Source organism: Pelodiscus sinensis, chromosome 19 (assembly GCF_049634645.1).
Source record: "Pelodiscus sinensis isolate JC-2024 chromosome 19, ASM4963464v1, whole genome shotgun sequence".
Classification (NCBI taxonomy): domain Eukaryota; kingdom Metazoa; phylum Chordata; order Testudines; family Trionychidae; genus Pelodiscus; species Pelodiscus sinensis.
Genome location: NC_134729.1, coordinates 6,723,079 through 6,746,327, shown reverse-complemented (window position 1 = coordinate 6,746,327; position 23,249 = coordinate 6,723,079). Strand labels below are relative to the sequence as shown.

The 23,249-nt window shown below is 46.3% G+C and overlaps 1 protein-coding gene across 2 annotated transcripts in view; it reads right to left on the bottom strand.

The window, feature by feature from the left end:
* Window positions 1-1,307: 1,307 nt before the first annotated feature.
* Window positions 1,308-23,249, bottom strand: part of RACGAP1 (Rac GTPase activating protein 1) — a 42,924-nt gene continuing 20,982 nt past the window's right edge. For both annotated transcript variants that reach the window (XM_075902069.1, XM_075902070.1), the window contains exons 5-17: window positions 20,787-20,856; window positions 19,638-19,691; window positions 14,847-14,924; window positions 14,230-14,347; window positions 12,856-12,986; window positions 12,119-12,283; window positions 11,382-11,477; window positions 10,789-10,987; window positions 9,964-10,069; window positions 9,621-9,753; window positions 9,320-9,455; window positions 2,799-2,907; window positions 1,308-2,496 (exon numbers count right to left, since the gene is read on the bottom strand). In XM_075902069.1, coding sequence (XP_075758184.1) covers window positions 2,421-2,496; window positions 2,799-2,907; window positions 9,320-9,455; window positions 9,621-9,753; window positions 9,964-10,069; window positions 10,789-10,987; window positions 11,382-11,477; window positions 12,119-12,283; window positions 12,856-12,986; window positions 14,230-14,347; window positions 14,847-14,924; window positions 19,638-19,691; window positions 20,787-20,856 — 1,471 coding nt within the window. In that variant the 3' untranslated portion in view covers window positions 1,308-2,420. The remainder of the gene's footprint in view (window positions 2,497-2,798; window positions 2,908-9,319; window positions 9,456-9,620; window positions 9,754-9,963; window positions 10,070-10,788; window positions 10,988-11,381; window positions 11,478-12,118; window positions 12,284-12,855; window positions 12,987-14,229; window positions 14,348-14,846; window positions 14,925-19,637; window positions 19,692-20,786; window positions 20,857-23,249) is intronic.

Below are 23,249 nucleotides of genomic sequence, written 5' to 3'. Positions count from 1 at the left end.
TAGCAGTGAAGCAGACATCAGCAAAAATTGCTCTTCTCGTGGTTCCCAATTTGCCTCCCATTGTTTTATTTCTCATGCCTTCTGTTCAAACATCATGTCAATAATAGTTTCTCAGATACTTTATGAAGAACTATCTGAGGAACTTTGTTTCTTTTGAGCATTTTAAAAAATCTCAAATATTTTAAAAATCAAGCCTGAACGGGGTAAGAACAGGAGTAAATCATATTCTGAGGCTTAACTAATTAGCACTTGATGATCATTGGCTGTACAAAGTTCCTCAGGTAGTTCTTCAGACTTTTCCCACTTGACTTTCTGGGATTTAGAGCCATAGAAAATTGCAGACGTCACCCAGGACTGACATTCCCAGGATAATTTTTTTTTTTAACCTTTTAAAACAGTACACATCCTGCTAACATGAAAGGCACTTGCTTCCTGTAGTGGTCTAGCAGCTGATTAAAGGGGGGGAGGGGGAAGAAGGGGAGGAGATGAGTACTCAAGAATATTTATAATGGTTTCTGCTTTCAATACTTTGGGGGTCAACTGACCATTTGTGCAGTAAGACAAGGGCTAAAACATATTCAGTGCTGGATAAATGTTCTGGATTGGTGCTCTTAGCGACTGAAGTCCTCTGTCCATAGAGGAGGTACAAAACATTAACCCCACTCATGCAAAAGGCATGAGTGAAACCTAAAAAATCAGAATTACTTAAAAATAAGATTTTTAAAAGGTAAGATGTGGGTTCTTCACTTTCTAGTTTGTGAATGCTCATGTAAGTGTTGGGTTGAAGACACCCAAGAACAATTAATGTTCATGTTGAAATAGATCAGTAAAGATGGGCAGAACCTTCACCCAGATAGAGACAATTGTGAACAAGCCTGCACCAGGCAAGATGAGCTCCTGCCATTTACAAGACCGTAGTTATCTCTCCCCTCAACTCCAAGTTCGTATGTTTTTTCCTTCTTCCTCAAGTTGTATTAACTGTTTATTTCTAGCTTCTGCTAACTCTGAAAATGTATTTTCTTTACTCATTTCAGATCATCAACAGTGATGAATAGTCCTGGGCAGGCCAGGTGAAAATGTGTTTGAGGGCACATGAAGCATTTCACAGCTGGGGGAGAGAGGGAGGGGAGAAGAAGGGGGGGGGGGAGGGAAGAGGGAGTGTTTTTTGGCCCCTCTGCAGGGCAGCAGCAGGAAGAACAGAAGAGTTGAGAGAATCTAAGGCTGAGTATGAATTTTGGATTTGGGTCTGAAACATAGCATGGCATATTTACACACACAAATAAAAGAAATGCATTAGTGACCTTGGCCTCATTAGAAAAGTGTGATTTACTTTATATACCATCTGTACATTATTCTTACAGGCAGAGGTCAGTACAGTTTCCAGGAACTTAATATTGAGAAACAGTTTTTATAAATATTGGTACATGCTTAACAAAGCTTCTGGTGCAGCATTCGCCTTGTTAAATTAGCATCCCCCTCTCATCCTGGAATTTGGAAAATAGTCATTAACACACCCCATCCCAATGTCAAGCAGGGCTGTATAGTTTTAAGAAGTACCCACAGTACCTATCCAAGGATTCTTTATGCCAGTATTGGCAGGCAGTCTTATCTATAAAACTTTTCTTACTAGAGAGAGCAGATGTTTATGTAGTTCTGCTGTATAAGTCACAGACGAAGTGACAATTCATTAAAAACAAACAAAACCAGCTTTTGTAGAAGCAGAGGCCAAAATTATGGCCTGTAGTCAAGACCGATACAAACCTCAGTACCATATTTACAGGGCGGGACATTTTATAGTACACAAATAAGAGTCTCAAGACTTCTGGCAGGTTTAGGCACATTAATGGAACATTGGTTTTTGTAATTTTTCACATGACCAAGTTTTAGGAGTTCTCACTTTTAAAAGTCACTGGCTTCACTAAAAATAGACCTGCAAGGGATGAACATTGTCATCTCAGCATTCACTGGTTCCCTATACACAGGATCAGCACTTGCTCCCCAGAGGATTATGTTTGCTCTCTTGGAACAAGGTAGGATTACTGCTGGTGCAAAATGCTGCCTTATAGTGTTCAAAAAGTCTTTATTGGAGTTCCATTTAAGGCGCTCTTAAAGAGATGGAGGCCAGCTTCCCATTGAAAGATACATTTTCCAATCAGTATTTGTGTGGCAATTTGTCCTAACATACTGACTAGATCTTGCCAGTTACTTTCCTCTCTAACACTAGATAGGACACTAAATATTTATTAAAATACATTCTGAGTTTCATTTTACAAAGCCTAAATTAAGCTAACATAAAAGTAACACGATTATAGCCTAGTACACAAGGCTGCTGAGAGTGGTGACAGGCAGTCAATCCTTTATTGTACTCATGCTTATGTGAGCTGTAAACGTTATAGAAGGGCTGAAACTCCAGGTCCATTTTAGTGCAGCAGAGGAGAGGCAAAGAAGTTTCCCTGGCGTCCAAGGTTGGTGGCAGACTTACTTTTGCTCCCAAATCTAAACAAACAGAAATGGTAAAGCTCTGTTATAAAGCAACAATTCCCAGCTCTTCCATTTGTGCACCTCCTTGTGATGGTAGTCTAAATATGCCCTCAGGGATGTGAGGAAAAAACGTCATCTTGGACATAATAAATTACACTGACAGATGTGCTTGTGTGAACAGATTCTCTGACCGCCAGATGAGGAGGTGGTTTTATTATGCTGATGGGAAAGATCTCTCCCAGCAGTATAGCTATGCCACTGAGAGCTTGGGAGTGTAGACATGGCCTTAGTACTTAATTTTACATAGTGTCACTTACTTCGGGGTACTCCTGCTGAATGTAGATCGGACCTTCTGGGACAGGGAGCTAGATGATGGAGTCTTTGTTAGTTGCTGTTCTGGAGTAGTGAGAGGACCCAGCATGCTCACTTCCGATAGAGGAACAAGAGTTATATTAGAACAGGCACACAATTAGCCACTCACAATATTTCTTCTTAAACTATAGTCATGGGATTATATTTTGCCCTGTTGCCATATGGTGAACCAGGTAACTCTGCTGATGTCAATGATGGCACTCTAGATTTATGCTAGCAAGGCAGCACAACCAGTTCCATATGCTGTATGCAAATAAAGACACAAAAGCAAAGCTAAGTGAAGCATTAGTCACTGCTTGGTACACTTCGTATGTAAGCATATGTTAGATTTAACAAACCTTGTGGAAAAGTAATTAAAGAAACTCTATCCTGGCATAAGATACAGGTTGCACCTCCCTAAACTGGGACCATCTCTAAACCAGCAACATCCAGAGAATCCCGGCAGCCAAGAGCCCAATGGCAGGAGGGCCAGGAATAGGGAAAAGAACGGTTACTTACCTGTAACTGTTGTTCTTCGAGATGTGTTGTTCATGTCCATTCAAAGTAGGTGTGCGTGCCGCGTGCACCACGTCTTCCAGAACGTTTTCCCTAGCGGTACCTCAGTTCCTTCTTGCCAGAAACTCCGACGAAGGGGAGGTAGGGTGGGAGTCGAATGGACATGAGCAACACATCTTGAAGAACAACAGTTACAGGTAAGTAATCGTTCTTTTCTTCGAGTGGTTGCTCATGTCCATTCGAAGTAGGTGACTACCAAGCTAACCCCATGGAGGAGGGGTCGGAACAGTTATAGCACCAGAGTCATAAAGGAAGGTGAACAATAAACAGATTTATTTGAACAATTAAACCGTAACAAGTCACCAACCCAGAACAAAGACAACCAGATCTATATATTTACATATTTACATCACAGATTCGAGGACTGCAGAGCCCACCCTTGCATCCTCCCTGGCCTGTTGAGGTAGCGCATAATGTGTTGCAAACGTGTGAAGGGAAGACCAGGTGGCTGCCCTGCAAATTTCTGTGATAAGTACTTGGGCACCAAAGGCTACCGAGGATGCCTGCGCCCTTTCTATTGCTCCTTTTTCGAGAAGTGCCACCACTTCCTGAAACAGGATGTGTTCGTGAGGGGTGTCCCTTATTAGGGACAGGGTAGGGGGTTTTGAAGGCGGTGGGACCAGGAATGGGATAGAATAGCCCGTATGAACAATGTTCAGAACCCAGGCATCTGATGTTATCCGGGCCCATGCCTGGGCAAAACGGGAAAGCCTGGCCCCAAACGGGGGGCCAGGGTGGCAGACTGGTACGGGACTCTTGAATACCATGTCAAAACTTGGGCTTGCCCTGATTGGAAGGGCCGTGGGGACCTGCCCGCTGGGAATCTGACCTGGGGCGACGTCGACCCCTAGGCCCTTGAGGGTGCGCAGCCGCCCTGGAACCTCCACCGGAGGCCCGGGAGCGGCGCCTCCAGAAATCCCCACGGGGAACCTGGGGCTGCGCTCTACCCTGCTGCCTATACGGCAGCTGTCACCGCTGCGTGGCTGGCGTATGTATGCCTAAGGACTTCAAAGTTGACCTCGTGTCCTTTAGGGTATGGAGCCTGGAATCGGTGTGCTCCGAGAACAAGGCCTTCCCTTCAAAAGGCAAGTCCTGGATGGTATGCTGCACGTCCGAGGGAATCCCCGAGACGTGAAGCCACGCCCCACGGCGCATAACGACACCAGTCGCCATGATGCGGGCTGCCGAGTCCACAGTGTCCAATGCCGCTTGGAGGGCAGTTCGTGTAATGACTTTACCCTCGGAAGCCACAGCCACAAACTCCTGGTGGTCCTTCATCGGGAGTCGGTCTCTAAATTTTTCGACCGCCTACCAGGTGTTGAAAGCATACCTGCTCAGCATCGCCTGCTGGTTAGCGATATGGAGCTGCAGAGCACCCTTAGCGTAGACCTTGCGGCCCAACAAGTCCAGCTTCTTAGGCTCCCTTGCCTTTGGAGAAGGCCCGGGCTGGGGAAGCCTTTCTTTTTGGGCCGCAGCCTGTACGACCAATGATCCCGGGATGGGCTGGGAGTAAAGGAATTCGTGACCCGACTGCGGGACGAAATAACGCCTTTCTACCCCTTTTTGGGTAGGGGGTCAAAGTTGCTGGCGTTTGCCACAGGGCGTTAGTAATCTTTGAAACCGTTTTATTGTGCGGTATAGCGAAACGCGCAGGGGTGTCCTCGGTGAGGATGTCTACCATTGGATCGGTATCCTCAATTATGGGCTCGACCGGAACAGCCAGGTTGGAAGCCATGCGCCGCAGGAGGTCCTGATGTGCTCTGGCATCCATTGATGGCAGCCCAGGCGCTGGGTCCTCCAGTGCCTCATGGGGGGAGGACGACGACTCCTGCATCAACAGGGGAGTGGTCGTGACCAACTGCGTGGCCGGTTGGACGGTCTGAGCCTCTGGAGGGCCTGTCTCCGGTACCGGTGGTTGCGGTGCCACAGGATCTTGTTGCGGCACTCGAAGGGGGGAGGGCAGCGCCCTAGACAGGGACGCAGAGGGGCGGGAACGGTGCCCTGAAGCCTCCGACCCCATAGATGGTGGTGGTTGGCCCTGCCACTGATGATAGGCCCAGGGAGTCCAAAAAGGCCACTGCGGATGAGGGGGCCACATCTGCTGGTTGTGGTCCCTCTGGTGTCTGGATCTGGGGGTCGAGGATGCTCCCGAAGACCCCGACCGAACCGACACTGAGTCCGAGTCCGAAGAATAATCGGATTCCAGCCAAGGGGGAGCCGACGAGGAGTGCGGTGCAAACTTGGCCATCGACTCTGGTTTGCCCACATGGGCGCGGCGAGGACGTGCCGTCTGCGGTACCGGGGGACCCATGCCCGGTGCCGTAAGGGCTGCTGATAACTGCGGCACCGGGGGATCCAGACCCGGTGCGGCGAACTCTACCGAGTGTGAAGCAGTCAACTGTGGCGCCGGGGTATGGTGCCAGTTGCACCGTCAGCAGCTGTGGTACCGGGGTACCCAAGCCCAGTGCCGTTTGCGACGCCACCATCTGCGGCACCAAGGTGCTCTGGCTCGGTGCCAGCTGCAACGTTTGTGGCACCGGGGTGCCTAGGCCCGGTGCCGGCTGCATCGCCAGTAACTGCGGCACCAAGGTGCTCAGGCTCGGTGTCGGTTGCGATGCCTGGAGCTGCGGCACCGGGGTGCTCAGGCCCGGTGCCGATAGTGTGGTCAGCAGGTGCGGCACCGGGGTGCCCATGCCCGGTGCCAATTGCGTCGACTGGAGCTGCGGCACCGGGGTGCCCCGGCCCAGCACCGGGGTAGACCACTGGGTCGACGCCGATGACAGCACGGAGACGGATGCCGACTCCTGGGAGGCCACATGGCCATGGGGGTACGGCACCAGTACGGCCAAGCGGGGCTCTGGCAACGTGGAGAGCAACGACCTGCCATGGCTCGAAGCTCCCTGAGAATGACAGCTCGGCGTCGTGAAGGGTGCCGTAGTAGTAGTGGGAGCCGACCCCACCGGGGCTGGTCCCGACGCATAAGCCACCATAGCATGCCGACCCGGGCCATGCATGGGCGACGGCGGTGCCCTCCGAGCCTCCAAAGGGGGTGACCTCGACCAGTCCTAGTCGACCGACGACGGCGGGAAGGTTGTAAGACTGATTAGGTCCTGCGCCGCTTCAAAGGTGTCCGGCGTAGACGGACGATGAGAGGGCAGGCGACCAGGGCTCACCAGGACCCCTCGGTGCCGACGGTGCACCGGGGGGGGGGGAGGGGGAGACTCATAGACTTTAAGGTCAGAAGGGACCATTATGATCATCTAGTCTGACCTCCTGCACAGTGCAGGCCACAGAATCTCGCCACCCCTCTTAGAATAATCCTCTCACCTATGTCTCAGATATTGAAGCCTTCAAATATTTTGAAGGCCCCAACATGCAGAGAGTCCTTCAGCTGTGATCTGTGCCCAATGCTACAGAGGAAGGCGAAAAACCTCCAGGGCCTCTGCCAATCTACCCTGGAGGAAAATTCCTTCCTGACCCCAAATATGGCGATCAGCTAAACCCTGAGCATGTGGGTAAGACTCACCAGCCAGACACCCAGAAAGTTCCCTATAATGAATGGTCAATTAGTTACCAAGATCATGTTATTTCATCCAACCATCCCCTTATCATAGAATCATAGAACTGGAAGAGACCTCAGAAGGTCGTCAAGTCCAGCCCTCCGCTCTAGGCAGGACCAATCCCATCTAAATCAACCCGGCCAGGGCTTTGTCAAGCCGAGACTTAAACACCTCTAGGGATGGAGACTCCACTACTTCCCTAGGTAACCCATTCCAATGCTTCACTACCCTCCTAGTAAAATAGTTTTTCCTAATATCCAATCTGGACCTCTCCCACCACAACTTGAGACCATTGCTCCTTGTTCTGCCATCTGTCACTACTGAGAACAGCCTCTCTCCATCCTCTTTGGAACCTCCCTTCAGGAAGTTGAAGGCTGCTATCAAATCCCCCCTCACTCTTCGCTTCTGCAGACTAAACAGACCCAAGTCCCTCAGCCTCTCCTCGTAGGTCATATGCTCCAGACCCCTAATCATTTTGGTTGCCCTCCGCTGGACCCTCTCCAATGCGTCCGCATCCTTTTTGTAGTGGGGGGCCCAGAACTGGACAGGATGCACCGGTGAACTGCCAGTGCAGTGTCCAGACAATGTTGGCTTCTTAGACGGAGACCTGCCCCAGGACTTCTTCACCCTCTTAGATGGCAGAGAGTGAGACCGGTGCCAGGATCTCGATGTCGATGCCCAGTGCCGGTGTGCGGCCTCGTGCGTGGAGGCCAGTGCGCTGTGCACTGCAGGCTCGTCCGGCGGTACCGGTTGAAGCGCCGTCTCCATAAGGAGAAGCTTCAAGCGGGGGGAAACTTTCTTTCCTCGTACGGGGCTTGAAAGACTTGCAGATTTTGCAGGCAATTGCCAGATGAGCCTCACCCAGACACTTAAGGCAGCTGTCGTGTGGGTCGCCCCTGGGCATAAACTTCCCGCAGTCAGCGCACGCCTTGAAGCCTTGCGGCCCTGGGCATTCCTTACCCCCAAGGGCGGAAGGTAGCAAAAACAAAAAACCTAACTATCTAACTACACAAACTATTTACCATGTGAGAAACGGGAACCATTAACTATCTAAGCCTAAACAGATAGAGAGAGAGAGAGAGAGAGAGAGAGACGCTCCAACGACCGACACGGCGGTAAGAAGGAACTGAGGTGGGGCAGTGCTGGCAGGAGTACTTATGCCCCGCCATGGCGGTGCCACTCCAGGGGGCGCCCTGCCAGCGCTACAGGTACCGCTAGGGAAAATGCTCCGGAAGACGTGATGCACGCGGCGCGCACACCTACTTCGAATGGACATGAGCAACCACTCGAAGAAGTTAAATATCGGTTAATTGAATAGTCGAGTAACCTCATGAATTCTTATCAGTTACTCGACTATCCTATAGTCCCCAGGGGTGGGGCCAGCAGCCAGTGTGCTCTGGACCCACTTCCAGGGAGCCCCCTGCCACTCTGCACTGCTGCCTCTGATACAGAGGCAGTAGTATGGGGTGCCAGGCGGGAGCTGTTCCACTAGAGGAGCCAGTTTAAAAGCCAGTTCCCCTCGTGGACCAGCTGCCTCTCATCCTATGCTGCTGCCTCTTATGCAAAGATAGCAGCGCAGGGTGGCAGCAGCCCCTGTCGGGGCAGGGGGTGGGAAGAGATTCTGAGTTCCCAGACTCGGCATGAGATGGAACTGAGCCGGGCTGCCCGCCCACCTGGCTCCTTATATACTTTAAAGTGCAGAGCTGCAGCAGGGTAAGTTCCGGACCCTGGCCAGCCTGCTAAAAAGTGTACTGGCAAGGGTAGAGGAATGCGTGTAGTCTATAGCATTAGCTGACAAGCTTTTGCTTATAGCTTAATCGACTACATTACAACATCACTAGCCAGGAGCCTGGTGGTGGAAAGCAGGAAGAGAGCCAGGGCTGGGAGCATAGCCAGGCTAAGGAACCAGAATTATTAGGACCTCAGTGTGAAAAAGAGAGACTCTTCTTGAACACGGGAGGTGGGTAAAAAGGGCCAAAGAATGCCTACTTTGAAATGCCATTAGAGAGACAAGATGGGTGAGAATCTCTTTTATTGGACCAACTTCTGTTAGTGAAAGAGACAAGCTTTGAAGCTACAAAGTGTAGCTTCCTTCAAAGTTTGTCTCTTCCAACAACTGGTCCAATAAAAGACCTCACCACCCCTTGTGCCAACACTGATATAAAGAGCAGTTACCAACAATGTCAAAAGCTGTGTGGTATCTGCAGGGTGAGACAGGAGGAGTAGGAATTAGTTCAGCAGACTTGTTCCAACACAGTCTAACAAAAGGCTTTGATCCGAGATCATTGTTTTAGTGAGAGTGGATGTTTGACCATAGTTGAAGATCTGATAGAGCAACATTCCAGGACTACCTTTAACATCTGGCGTTTGAGGAGTGGAATAGGCATTGGAATTTTCAATTATATGCGCTGGGTCAATGTTTTCTTGCTCCACCATCATGAACTGGCTCCAGTACTCCACAGGCAGTGACAGCAGCCGCTCTACCACCTAGAGAAACATGCTTTAGTACACAATTCTCTACCATACCAGAAATCCACAATTCATTCAGCCTAAAAGTGGTATCAGATGGGCCAGAAGACAAGAGCCGTCAGGAGGGTACTTCATGTGTCTTATATCCATGCTCCTCTCCAAGTGTCATTGCTAATCACCTACCTTGGGTTGTCGTTTAGTGTCCTGCAATAGTGTCATGGGGTCAGGATCAGGCACAGCATGGGCAACTATTGTGGGGCCAAAGACTTTGGACAGGTTGGTGATGTCCATTTTAGTGTCTGGGCTCTGAGCCACTCTAGACAAGAAAGAAAAAAAAGGAAAGAAAAAAGGCCATTAAGTTCATTTTGTTCACAGATAAAACCCACTGAATGAGAGCTGATGTCACATCTGCCAACTCTATCTGAATTTGTCAACAGTCCAGGGTGAAGACTCCCTCGTGACTCAACCCCCAGGCTGCAGCATCTCTTTTCCCCTCTTCTAGAACATCTAACCTGGCTGAACCCACCTCTGAAGGTGAATCATGAGAAAAGCAAGTGTGTCTCTGTTGGCCGGAGGGAGTTCACCAACAGCCTGGTACATGGCAGCCACACTGTTGTCTTCATCTATAATTTCTTTAAACAAAAAAAGAAAGTGATTAGAGAGGCCTGTGGGACCACTGTCCTCAGACAGCAGTACGCTCCAGCACAGCGCTGGAGGGTGTCAATATTCTGGGTCCCATGCTCATAAGTTCGCATTCTAACACTGATACTATCAAACCGTGAGCAAGTCATTCAAACACTTGTGCTTTGGTTTCCCCACCTAAAATGAGAATACCACCAATGTCTCAGAAGTTTCATGTTATAAGGCTTAAACATAAAATACTTTGAAATCTTCTGGTTAACAACATTAAGTGTAAAGTACTGTGATCTCTATGTTGGACAATAATTTCAAAATTCTGTACAAACGTGAGAATAGCTTCAAGACCTCACTGAACTTGACTACCAAAACTATTGATGAGTTCCAAAATCAAAAACTGGGATTATTGAAGGGTTAATCTAAAAAGAGTTTACACCTAATGTTAGCTGCCTACAGGATAAAACCATGGAATGAGTAGCTGCAGATGCAAGGCAGCTTACTGATCAGAGAAAGTTCTTCAAAGGATGAGATACTTGACTATAACAAAGCAAACACCAGGCATTGTTGGAGAGGCGGATCAGTGGTAGAAAGGAAGGAAAATCCCTCTATAGTATACCCAGAACTTCCTATACATTCATATTGCCAATTCAGATGGATCTGTCTGAGAATGTTCCTTCAGGCACTACAGCTGTTGATGGCATTTGGCTTGCCTCACCTGCTGCCTCCATAAAAGTCTTGTTCAGCCGGAAAGTGAGAATGGGTTCCTTTAGGCTGCGTAGGAAGTCTTTAAGAAGGCCACAGATGGCATGGATATCCTCCACTTTGCTGAGCAGGGGTACAGTCTTCCCTCTAAGGAACTTCTCTTTCAGCTCTTTCACTGTCCGGTCACAGCCAGAAATTCGGTACAGGCCTGTCTGTTAGCAGAGAGCAATGCCTATAGTTAAGACTTCACCTGTTCGAACACCTTGCGAAATCTAGAAAAAGGAGTCTCTTGTCCCCATTGTAAAATAAGAACTGAGTAGGGACCATAACTTGTTCATTATGAGCAGGGCTCGACAAGTCAGGCAATCTGCTCGTCTGTGGCAAGTAGATTTTAGCCCGGTGTGGCCACGCAGCGCTATCAGCACATGTGTAGCATGTGCTTCTGTGCAGCTGGCGAGCAGGGCTCGCTGCTGCTTGGCAAGCCCTGATTATGACTCACGTGTTGAACAGTACTATGTACATCTACATCATCATAAATAAAAGCTCTTACCTACATACTCATTTTACTAGCCCTCCCCCCCCCCCCCGCTTTCAGGTGATTCTTACCTCATGTAACCCTCGCTGCTCAATCTCATTCACACAATGAACTATAATAGAAGGAATCATCGGCGGAGTCATGGGCACAAAGTCCATCAGCGTTCCCTAAAAGGAGGAAGAGACTGATTTCTCAATACTGAAATTTACAAGCTTCAGGTCACTGGAAGTGTAATTTCTCAGGAAATCCTATCAGACCTAGGCTTAGGAGCAGTCACTAGATTCTCATTCTCCAGACCCACAAAAGTAGTACCATGGGCACAGCGAGAAGTCAAACAGGATATGCTCTGGCAGAGAGCTAAGCAGTACCTACCCAGTTATCCTTTATACAACACATTCTTTATAGGAAAAGGAGCGCCAAAAACTGTGAAGTTAAGTTTAACTCGATAGGCCAGTGACAGATGAGGCTGCACAGGCAACATCAGTGTGCAGAGCTGGAAACAGGTTCTGTGACTGCTTGCAAAATCAGATCAAAATGCCTCCACCACATACTTTCAGAGCCACCACACATACAATTCTCCACACTCCAAAAAACCTCCCAATTTCTACTATTCTTGGCTTATTTTTAAAAACACTCTCATTTATGTATTTCTATTAGATCTGTAATAAAGCAGAAAATCCACACAATGCAGCAACAAGTTAGCCAGTATACAAAGTTCCTGGAGTCCTTAAGAAATGTCTTGCTTTCCCAAATGGACATTAGCCCATTTGTTGTTGGCAGCTACAGGGTTCTCACATAAAAGCCATACCTCTCCAACTCTGAGAGGAGTGCCTGTTAATGTTGGGATGCAGGGAAGAGGACATCGGTCCCGACATTCTGGGTGAGTCACCACACGGCAGTCCCGGCACTTTAGGGACAGTTTCCCAAACTTTATCCGCTTGCCACATGGAACACATGACTCTGGCTTGATAACCTGGAAACAAAGAGCCTGTGTGTAAGGAAGTGGTAATAATGTGACAAATTTACAGTAGATACAATTTAGTTTCACAGTTATACTGGATGAGTGTCTGTTCTATATTGATGGCAGAGTGCAGATATCATCATGTTAAAGCTACACAAAGAATAATGGGGCTGGATTTTAAATAAGCCCATGTCAATGGTTGGTGCTTCTGTTTTTAGCAAACCCTGCTTATTTATTTTATCTTCTTAATTCCAGCAGTTATGGCATCTCACACTCATTAGGACATTCATAGGAAGTCTAAACTCTGGATTTCAAGGGCTGAACTATCAGCAGTTACATTTCAACACAGCAGTGCAAGATGTCTTGCACAGCAGGAGCCAACAAAAACATAGTTGAGGACTCAGGGTCAGAGCCCAGAGCTGGAACAGCCAACACGGGATTGGATAACCGACACTGAGCACCAGCCTACACTCAGAGGGATGTACAGTAGTATGTCCAGTGAATCTCTTTTAAGACACTATAATCCACTCTCAAGAGAACTAAAAGGGGAGAGCTGCTCAAGTTTCTGCCACCTGTACACATACCGTCTTTGATACAAATTCATGCAGTCTCATCCCCCCATTGCTCTGTGGAGTGCTAGATCCATCAGTTTCCGATCTGGATTCCAGCTGCCTACTGCCCAAGCTTGAGTCACTATTCCAGGGTTGCAAACTGGCTGAAAGAGAAAGAATTTTCTAGATTTCCTTTTTCTATATAAAGAATACACAATGATTGAGACAAGTGTCTTGGAACTGGCAGGAAATTATAATAAATGACTGAGGGATATCCATGGCCTAAAATGTACTGACAGGTGCACCTGTCATGTATTATGCCAACGGTAGTGCAACCAGCAGAGACTGTTACAGATACAACTGGCAATTAATGGTTAATTATGCAGTTATGTGTTCCTATCTACTTCACAGGCAATCACTGTTATACACTTGTTTGGCTCTGGAAAGCAGGAAGTATGGTGCATTAATGTGTTCAAACGGAAAGCAAAGCCATGTTACTTTGCAAGTAATTTGACAATCAGAGAATTAGGGCTCCACGCTTCAGTTTTATTGCACAGGAGCAGCACCTCGTAGATTAAGAGAGAGAATAAGAGCTACCTGCATAAGCATTGATATAGGCGCAGTTCTTATACTGGATCCACACCGAGCACTTCTATCACACCAAAATTCTTTGAGCAATTACTTAGCTGATGACTATATAAAAGCAGCACTGGAACCACCCCCCACCCCTCCTGTGTTAGATTTTTCAGTACACCTCCCTACAGAAGATTTATTAAAGGAGTTTTTAGCAGTCATTTATTTGGAGACAGAAGGTGGGTCAAGAAAGGTACATGAACATGGAAGAGAAGGTTAAAACCAAGAATTTTGTCTTTAAGTTTGATTTTCTTTGAATTAGAAATACCTATGGCCTGTTTCAGAGAGTCTGAAAGAACAATGCCCCCATGTTTAGTTTTTTTCCTTTTGTCTCAATCTCATTTAAAGATCCTTCTATAACCCAACTTTCAAAGAAATGTTTATTCTTTCTTTTAAAAAGATAAATTTGAGTTTCCCCAACAGCCAGGATTAGGACACCTAAAAGAGAGTATTATCTGATTACCAGCTTTAAGGATACCTGTTTAATGCTAATTATAGGAGAAATAGGAAGCAGCAGGTGGAAGGAACAAAGATTTTTATTTAATTTTGTTTCCATCCTCCTTACTTCATCCTCCTCTCTGGTCCTTGTTATTTATTTACTACTAACCATTAAGATCTCTCAGATTGCCCTTTTTAAAAATAACCCTTCAATATGATAACACCCATTTCTATCAGGGCCTGCTGAGACAGCCAAATAAGTATTCATGAAAATTAAGTGACCACACTGTATTTAAACCAGGGTAAGGGACAGCTTGCATATATACATACACCTACCTGTCTTCCTCCGGCTTCTGAGATGATAAGGTATAGTCTGAATAGTGGAGATGGCTTCAATTGGGCCACCATCATTAGGGACCATAAGTGTTGTCTTTGCAACTATAGACTCGTTTCCCTGAACCAAGAGAGCCATATGATTAGTGATGACAATATGATGTGGCAAGAGACTTTTAGTTTGTATTGATCCTAGAAGGTCACTTACATTGCATTAATGTGTACAACTTAATCGGGCATCTGATTTCCACTCAACAAGTAGTCCTGTGGTCCTTGAAGTGGGTTTTGCCCACGAAAGCTCATGATTATATATATTATTAGTCTAAGGTGCCACAAGACTACTCAAGACTACTCATTTTTAAAGCTACAGACTAACACAGTTACCCCATAGATTTGATTTCATCTCGTGTCAGATGCCCATGGGACAGAAAAGGAAGATAATTTCCAGAACATTACGTTACTAGCGTTAGCTGTTCCTCCGTGAGATACTGTCCCGGTGAAGCTGTTACACTATAGCTCTAGTTTCAAAGACTATCCTACTGCATATGGGGACTACCTACACAAATAGACATATCTGACAAGAGATTTTAGATTAACACAAACTCAGCTGGTTTACATACCTGATCCACTGTGGAGCCAATTGATCGGGTTTTTTTTAAAGGACCTGGGGGGCCTTCTATGAACTGTCTGGAAGAACGCTGAAACGAAAATAGACATTTCACAAAATTGGGGGCATTGACCCTAGAGCATCACACTGCATTTCCTAAAGTGCTGGAGTAAATTCCACTACACTGTTTGCAAATATTTAAGTTCATCATGATTTCTATTCTAGCAAGGATATGAAGACTTGTGCAATAAGGCAGCCTAACTGACCAATAGAAATGGTTCAGTACACAAGCTTTGCAAGAGTTTGATGGTCAACTTACTACTCCACCAACGAGTCCTTCAGGGAAAGCAAGTAATTTTATTTCTTCAACATGAATGCTTTTGGCAAATGGGGAGCAAATACCAAATCCTCCACATGTTTTCAGACGGTATGGTCCCTCTTCTCTACACACCCACATGCTTATCACAAGGTAACAGGACAAATTCTCAGACCACTTTTATTATGGGAATACCAACCTTTGATTTCCCTCCTATTACTAGTTTCATGTTGATACTGCACCCCATATTTTTACAGAGATATGGTGACTGACAATTATAATGTAGTTTATGCAAGATAGGTCACATGAGATATAATTGAAAAGGTTATGATTTTCCAAATATGATTATCCTATTTATACACATGTAATATTTTTGTATTTGGAGTTGTGAAAAAACATTTACCTTTTGTAACTGTTGTTCTTTGAGATGTGCTACTCATGCCCATTCCAACAAGGGTTATTGTCAGAAGCCTTTTTCCCCCCTAGTGGTACTTGTCAAGCTAGCTGTGGATCCCCCTAGAGAGACATGTGCACGGTGAGGTACATAGGTCTCAGTCGGTTCTCTACTCTCTCAGTTCCTTCTTGAAGTCATTCTGACAGAGGAGAGGTGGGTGGGATTTGGAATGGACATAAGCAACACATCTCAAAGAACAACACTTACAAAAGGTAAGTAAGCATTTTTTTCTTCAAGTGATTGCTTATGTGCATTTCAAAACATACAAGCAGCTTACCTGAAGGAAGGATGGCAGACCACTGTGCAACAGTCTGAAGGAACAGCCTGCCAAACACCACACCATCCTGAGCCTGCTGGGGGCTGGCATGGTGTGTTGCAAAAGTGGGGGGTAGGAGAGGTAGGATTATCTCGCTGCTCTGCAGACCCTGTGCAAGGAATGCTGCCAAGGAAGCCCGTGGCCTCATAGAATGAGCCAAGTTATAACACGTCAGGATGCCGGACACAATCCAGGAAGAGAGACACTGGGACAAGATGGGAAGCCTCCTCATCCATTCCACGACAGCAACAGTTGTGGTGATTTACAAAACAATTTGGTGTGTTCAATGTGGAAAGCAAATGCTCTCCTGACATCCAAGGAGGGCAGGGTTCACTCCCTAAAAGGGGCGAGCAGCTTATGTAAGAACAGAGGCAGAAAAGTGTCCTGATTCACATGAATATATGAAAACACTTTGGGTAGGAAGGCCGGGTAGGGCCAGAGCTGCACCATGTCCTTTTAAAACATGGAGCTCCGAAACCCATGCGGCTGACATTATGGTCGCCAGGAAGGCAATCTTCCATGAAAGGTAGGATGGGGGGCAGGTTCAAAGGGAGGCCCCATGAGCTGGGAGAGGATCAGATAAGGGGTTTTTAAGCTTTGGATACAACTGTTCAATACCCTTGAGAAAGCGCCCCACAGTGGAGTGAGCAAAAAGGGACCTATGACCCACCCCTGGGTGGAAGGCTGAAATGGCACCCAAATGAACTTAAGAGATGACAGGGTCAGGCCTTGTTGTTTCAGCTCTAAAAGTAATAGTGGTCTCCTGAGGCCGAGCTCCTTTTTGGAGAGACCAAAGAAGTGCTACCACTTAGCTAAGTACATAGTCATAGTGGATGGACTCTTGCTACCCAGGACCTCCCTAACTAAAATGGACACTGAAGCTCTGAGGATTTAGCCATGGAGTCTCCATACCATCTGTGGCAAACAGGAGCATGTGGGGCTGACCACACCTCTGGAAGATGGAGAGGGTGAGGTCTACACAAAGAGACCCTTTGTGGGTGTGGAAAGAGCACTGGAGGTGAGAACACCCTGGGTGTTCTGAGCCCCCAGTAGGTGGGAGACTTACAGGTGGATTTGGTGCATGATGCAAAAGTCCCACAGGTCAAGGGCTTCGTGGCAGAGCGGAGAGATGCGAGCACCATCCTATCTGTTGATATAGTACATCCCTGTTGGGTAAACAGGTCCGGTAGGTTCAAAGGTGTGCTGTGCAATGAAGGTGCGGATCACCATGTGACCCAGGAGCCTCATGCAATTTCTTGACCATAGTTGTATGCAAATACTGTAGGATGTGTTAAGGTTAAGAAGTAACTGAAGGGTGGAGGGCCAGCTGAACCCTTTATGCCATGCCATGCCGGCGCCACTCTAAGGGGTTCCTCAGCCAGTAACGGGTACCGCTAAGGGGAAAAAAGCCTTCCGACAATCATGCATGCAGCATGCACACTTGTCCTCAAAGAATATTAACTATATCTGTATTTCAAAATGTACTTCTACCTGGAGAATGCCCACTAGACAAATTGTTTTCATTCTATATAGCTAGGTGAAGGGTCTATTTTGGGCAATGAGCCATTAGGAAAACCAATAGGCCTTAGCAGAAGTCTATCTGGAAGTCTTATGAGAATGCTATGGACAATGGCTGCTATGACTCTACAAAGACTACGTTTCTAGATTCCATCTTGGGATGCCAGTGTTTTTCCACAAACTCATGCAGGAATCAAGCTTTGAATCAAAGGGTTCTCTCCATGTATAAAAGCTATATAAGGTGAGGAGAAACCTTATCAGGTGAAAGGGATTTTTAGCCTGTGAATGGGATGCAGAGGGTGCATGTGGGGCCACATGTATTCTCCAAGTGACCCAGGCTAGTGATTAGAGGGTTGGCACCAGCAGCAGGAGTTGCCCCCCCCCCCCCCCCCCCCCCCATACACACTCACCAGCTGCAGGGAAGATGCAGGCTAGATGGCAAGCATGGGGCTGGGGCTGGGACAGGACAGACTCACAAGTGGACCTGTGGGGCTGCACTGGCAGCAGGAGTCTGCCCCTTCCTGCCAGTATCCACCAATGAGAGCAAGGGAAGGCTTGGGCCAGATAGCTTCAGCTTATGCAGGGGAGAGATGATGCAGCCAGAGAGCAGTGCCGCACAAGCTGAAGACACCTGGCCAGAGCCCTTCCTGTCACCGCCAGTCCCCAGGGGTAGAGCAGGGGCAGAAAGGGCTTGTCCAAGCCCTTCCCCAGGTAGGGATGGGTGAAACATAGCAAGTGCCCTCCCTCTTCCTCCTGTCACCAGTTGCTACAGTATTGGATTCCAAGCTGTAAGCAAATTCAGCTTGCCCCTTAAGAATTTGCTGTCTGGTTGCATTACTTAGGGTGAGACTTTGATATTCATAATCCATCTGTTTAGTATATTAAGCTTAGTTTACCTAGCAAATCAACAACAAAAAACCCTCTTATAATCACTTAATCCCGTATTTCTCAAACTGTGGGTCCCGACCCCACAGGGGGTCACGAGAAACTTAGAGAGGGGTCACAGTATCACAAAGTTTGAGAACCCCGACTTAATCTATCTTTAGTTGTTAAACTTATTTTTGCTTTATCTAAACCAGTGTGTGGGAATCATAACTCATAGGCAAAAAGCAGTTGCATATTCCTCTCCACATCAAGAGGGGACAAATTTTATGAAGTTATACTATGCAGTTTCCTGTACAGTGCAAGATGGTACAATTTTAGATTTACATTCCAGAGGGTGTGTGTATGTGAAGAGCTGGTTGTTCCCCTACCTGAAGGCTTCCTATGCAGGGGCTGGTCAAAGAGTATGTAACTACAGCTGGGTGTGTCCCTACTGGTTGGTATGCGCGTGAAAGCGTAGGCTGGAGCCTGTAGCAAGCTGCAAAGCCCACTCCATCAGTATAGGAAAAGGGAATCCAGGCTGGTGGATTGAGTGGAGAGGCCTTCAGTGGTATCCCAGTCCCAGGCAGCACCCCAGGAGGAACCCATTACATGTTTCCAAAAAGATTAAATAAATTCACCAAGAAGTTTCACTCCAGTAACTTCTGCTTGTACACTGTAGGTCAGAGTAGTATGAGATGTGGGAATTCACTCCACGCATCTCCAGCTGATAACTGAACATTACTTCCAAAGCTTTCATCTGAAACCACACAACAGGCTTTGAATTTTTGGATGCAAAGAATTTAACTTAAAAGACTTATTCCTCTACATAGCCCAGTTCTATACATGAAGGCTGTGTCCAGACTCAAGCCGCGTTCTTTCGAAATTAAATCGAAAGAACGCGGCTTTTCTTTCGATGGCGGTAAACCTCATTTCACGAGGAAGAACGCCTTCTTTCGAAAGTTCCTCTTTCGAAAGAAGGCGTTCTTCAATGTAAATAGGGCTTCTTCGAAAGAGAGCATCCAGACTCACTGGATGCTTTCTTTCGAAAAAGCAAGCCACTTTTTCGAAAGTTCAACGTGCAGTCTAGATGCTCTCTTTCGAAAGTATCTTTCGAAAGAGCCTCTTTCGAAAGAGGCTTGCAGTCTAGACATAGCCTAAGAAGCTGCCCGAGGATTCTATGATTTAACCCACAGTGCATGTTAGAGTGCATTTTTGGGTGGTCTGATCTCCCTCAAGTTGGACAGTGACCACCAGATCAGAGATTGTTATATAGCTGAACCATTACAAGTGCTACTCCTGACTGCTCCAACCTCCAAAGGGAAAGAGTGTAACATACCCGTTTCTCTCTCTTCTTCAGTTTGACAGCCTTCACCAAAGAGGAATCCCAATCCTATGGTAAGAGTTTTTTTGTGTTAGCATACTACAGATATCTTCCAGATTTTAACCATGTCTAATTAAATTGATTTTAAGGAATAATGGATCAGCAAGGCCAAGAGAAATAATACAGGTCAGTCTTATCATCCAGTTATTAATCCAGTGTTTTCTCAAGCTCCATTTGTGTTTTTCCATAACTGGGGAAGTCTGCTTCCTTACAGTTCCCTCACTTCTATGCTCATTATGATTCTGACAGCAGGGATAAAAGGACAGAGGTTCAGAATTCTCTGCTTCCTTCAGAGACTTTAAGGTCAGAAGGGACTATATCATGGTCATCTAATCTGACCTCCTGCACATTGCAAGTCACAGAATCTCACCCAACCATTTCTAGAATAGATCCCTTAATCTCAAAATGACTTACTGAAGTACCCAAATCATGTTTTAAAGCTGTCAAGTTACAGAGAATCTATCTTACACACAAGTTATACCTTCAAGTGATCCATGGCCCATATAGCAGAGGAACACAAAAAACCCATGGGGGGGGGGTCTCTGCCAGTCTAACCCAGGTGAAAATTCCTTCCCAACCCCAAATATGGCAATCAAGACAAGACCTTTTGCATGTAGGCAAGACCCATTCTTTTCCCAGACACCTGGGAAAGTATTTTCAGAGCTCTTCCTATCTAGCATTTCATTACCAGCCATTGGGGAGATATTCATTGCTACCAGCTACAAATCATTCCATACCATTCTAGGCAGTCTCACCGTTCCCTTCATAAACTTAACAGGCTCAGTCTTGAAGCCATAGTTAGATTCTTTTTTTGCCATTCAGCACCAGACATGAATCCCTACTTATAACACCACAATACTGAGTTCTTGTAAAAATAACAGTAACTAAAGACTAGAAATCCAATCTTGTGGTATCATGAATCAGCACTCTGATGAAAAGTTAGAACACTCATATCATAGTTGTGTCAGCCAAATCAATATATCAACACTAAGTTTTGCTTGGCAATGCTGTCTTTTTACAGGTGATATTGCAAAACACTGAGCTGCTGAAATAGCAATATGGGAAGTCAATGCAGATAATTCTCAAAGACTGGAGTTACATTACCAATGAATCTTCAGTCTTGTCAAAGCTGATGTCTGATAGAATTGAGCCAGATTCATCTATTGTTGAAAGTCTAGAAACAAAGTAAAAAAAAAAAAATTATTAACCTGTGGATTTCACTTCCCCGTTGACTTCCTGATTCCAGTACAAGTTTACTGACCAGCCAATAGTTATGTATTTCAATTTGAAATAAGGCAAGCTCTTGATGCTTTGAATGCAGCAGTAAGGCAGTATAAATGGGAGTGTTGACTCACACACTGCTGGCCTGTCATTTGTGATTTACTAGAAGAAACCCAAATCCATGGAGTAGAAATCAATCAGATTTAACAGGTCAGTATTTTTTTTTGTATTCCCAAAACACAAGCCTTCTCTCTTCCTCTTCCCTGCCACATGAAGCTTCTCCCTCTTTTGATTGCAAAGATAAGTTCCTTCACAAATCAATATAAAAGCTATCTTTTTGACTGCAGCCCAACAGACAATCACAGAAGAGTGACTTTCTCTACTTCCCTGCCCCCATCTATAAAGTACAGTTTTATGGTATGAAATTCAAGACCTAGCTGAGACTAACTACCAGACACAGTTAAGTCTAGAGAGATCCAGAAAAAAAAAGAAACAAAAATGATCAAAGGTTTAGAAAATGTGACCAAAGAGGAAAGATTTTTTTTTAAAAAAACTGTATGTTTACTCTTAAGAAAAAAAAGACTAAGTGGGGACCTGATAATCTTTAATATGTTAAGAAGTGTTGTAAAGAGAATGGTGATCAGTTCTCTATATCTGAAAGTTTAACAAGCACTAATGGGTTTAATCTGCAGCAAGAGAGACTTAGTTTAAATACTAGGGGATGCTTTCCAGTTAAGTGCTGGAAGAGCCTTTCAAGGAAGAGTTTTGAGTCTCCATCATTGGAGGCTTTTAAGAACAAGTTAAACACCTGTCAGATAATTTGTGTGTGCTTTGTCCACTATGTAAAACAAGAAATTAGGAAGACACACACTAGATGAGATCAGTGGTCTGTTGAGTTTAATATGCACTCTGACAGCGATGTCAGCTCATTCAGAGAAAGAAAGAAACCCTTGCAGTGGACAGTTATGAATATCCTGTCCTAGAAAGCAGGAATCTTCTTAACCCCCATCAGTTCATAGCTGATATATGCCCTGAAGCATGGAAAATATAATAATGGAACTATGGCCTTGTCTACACTTACTGGGAGACCGGTGCTGCAGGGATCAATCCCCCAGGGGTTGATTTAGCAAGTCTAGTAAAGACCCATTAGATCAACCTATATTACACTCATCAACTCAGTACTCTACTATATTGAGAAATGTAAGGAGACTTGATAGGATTTTCTCCCATCTATGCCCCGCAATGGAGATGCCATGGTAAGGTATGGTACAAGGTATGTTGACACCAGCTATGCAATTCATGTAGCTGGAATTGCATATCTCAGGGGTTCCCAAACTTTTTGACACGAGGACCAGTAAATCCATTCACGAACTTTCGGAGGACCAGTAATGTTCATTTGCATATTTGCATATTCATTAATCGAATGATGAATATTCAAATAAGTTGTTTCTAGTCCTCCCAAATCTCCCAGTGCCAGCTTTAGCAAAGCTTTTGATATGGTCACCCACAATATTCTTGCCAGCAAGTTAAGAGATATGGATTGGATAAATGGGCTGTAAGACAGACAGAAAGCTGGTTAGACCAGGGTTTCCCAAACTTTTTACTTTAATTGGAATCCTTTTTTTTCAGTTCTGCTTTTTGCAGCCCAAAAATATAAACACATGAAAAACAAACTGAGAAAATACCAGACATATAACATTTCTGGTATTTTCTCAGTAGATAAGTTGTATTATTACTAGATGTATCAGTTTGTAGTTTCGAACTGTCTGGCTGGTAAATGTGCTCAGGCTGCATGAGTGTGTTTATCAGCCAGATAGTTCTCAACTACTCGAGGGGTGGGGGGGGGGCACGGCGAGAGAACAGTAGGATCCCTGTGCCAGACTAACTCGTGATTTGGGGGAGGGGGGGGGAACGGGGTCGGGTAAGTCCCACTCCCTGCAGGACGATTCATTCCTCCCTCCTGCTCCCCCCGCTGCGCCTCTGGCCAGCCCCACTTCCCTTAATCCCCTTCTAGGCAGCCAGTTCTCCCCTGCTTCTCCTCCCAATCTCCCTTGGCCAGCCCACTGCCTGCATCCAGCCCTCCTTCCAGCAGCCGCTTCTCCCATCCCACCCACATCTTCCCCAGCCAGCTCCCTGCCCCCAGCCTCACCCCCCCCAGCAGGCCCCCAATCTCCCCAGCCTGCCCTGATTCCCCCGTCCAGTTCTGCGTCCGGTGGCCAGCTTTCCCCTCCTCCTCACCCCAGAATCCCCTGGCACCTGCACCTTCCCTTAGCCCTGCACCCTCCTGGTGCCTCCCTTTGCCCTCTTTTTCCCTAATACCCACCCCACCAGTCTCTGCCCCATTCC